Source organism: Penaeus monodon, chromosome 29, assembly GCF_015228065.2.
Source record: "Penaeus monodon isolate SGIC_2016 chromosome 29, NSTDA_Pmon_1, whole genome shotgun sequence".
Taxonomy (NCBI): Eukaryota; Metazoa; Arthropoda; class Malacostraca; order Decapoda; family Penaeidae; genus Penaeus; species Penaeus monodon.
This window is the reverse complement of record NC_051414.1, coordinates 10,871,830-10,873,045: the sequence shown is the minus strand read 5'-3', so window position 1 is coordinate 10,873,045 and position 1,216 is coordinate 10,871,830. Positions and strand designations below refer to the sequence as shown.

The following is a 1,216-nucleotide window of genomic DNA, read 5'->3' as shown; positions in this document are numbered from 1 at the left end:
TGATATTAATGATAATGATATTAATATTACATTGCCCCCTTCCCCCAAGCAAATGATAATTACACCTAATACGAACGCACTAACTAATTTAGCTGAATGATTACCCAGGAACCCGAGAGAGACGGCCGGGTTGATGCAGTCCCTGGTGTCGTCCGCGAGCGAGGCCAGCGCCATCTTCACGGAGCGCTCGGTCTTGCCGCACGTGTCCACCACTCGCAGTCCTGTGAGATCCCGAAATATCATTGCCATCATTAAACCAATCCATCTTTCGAGATCATTCTTTAACTGCAAAAGAAATTAACGAAGAAGCGGCAGCAAGTGTATAAAGAGGGAACGAGACGTAGCATAAATGTTAAGGGAAACGTTATTAATGACCTAGCATGGCTAGAAGCACGTGTTGCACACCAGACGGTATCAAATGTAGCGGGAAAGACAAACAGGGAGGGAGACTCAGTAGTTGTTGAAAACATGTTTTATGGTCAAATGTTGTGGTCGATCTTCATAACGGATTGGAAGAGGCTTATGATTATTCTTTTGTATAAGATAAAATACAGTAGAGAGCAGGGGTCAGGAACCTACTGCCGGCCACATCGGCCCGCCATTGGAATTTATCGGTCATCTTGTTCTTCAGTGTTGAGAGAATTTCGAGGGATAAACGGCATCAAACCTCGCACAAATCACAGTGTATTCTGATACAGATTTACTTATGAATTAGCATTATTAGCCTACATCTATTTATTACCTATTAAGATGGATATAGGCTGCCATGATCTCACTTATGGCCCCTACCTGCGCTATATAAGGTTGCCGTTCCCTGGTACACAGAATGAGCTGTTTATAAACTATCCTAAAGATCTTCAGTCAATCTTAAACCTGATACCACCTTGCACACTGTACACTTTCTAGCGCATGTCGATCTTTTCGGCGAAAAGTGTTTCTTAAGTTCCATACGAAATCAGAATGATACATATATTTTTTTATGTGGATAAATGTCTAAAGACTAAGATACACTACTCTCAAGTTGCAAAGACGATCTTTAAAAATGCAAAGAAAGGTACTGAAGAGTCTCTAAAGAGTCATGACCTTACCCAGTGTGACTCCGGGGATAAGCTCAAGTTCGTTGACCTTTTGCACTGCCAGCCTCGTCGCTTCCATGATCTGTACTTCGGTTAGGCCCAGCTGGTGGCGAAATTTGAAAAAAAAATATTCCGTCATT

General features: G+C 42.4%; 1 protein-coding gene across 1 annotated transcript in view; it reads right to left on the bottom strand.

Annotated features, from left to right (window-relative positions):
* Positions 1-1,216, bottom strand: part of LOC119591733 (metabotropic glutamate receptor 6-like) — a 5,757-nt gene that overhangs the window by 872 nt on the left and 3,669 nt on the right. Inside the window, exons 3-4 of the mRNA XM_037940483.1 lie at positions 1,089-1,179; positions 105-221 (exon numbers count right to left, since the gene is read on the bottom strand). Of these exons, the coding sequence (XP_037796411.1) occupies positions 105-221; positions 1,089-1,179 (208 nt within the window). The remainder of the gene's footprint in view (positions 1-104; positions 222-1,088; positions 1,180-1,216) is intronic.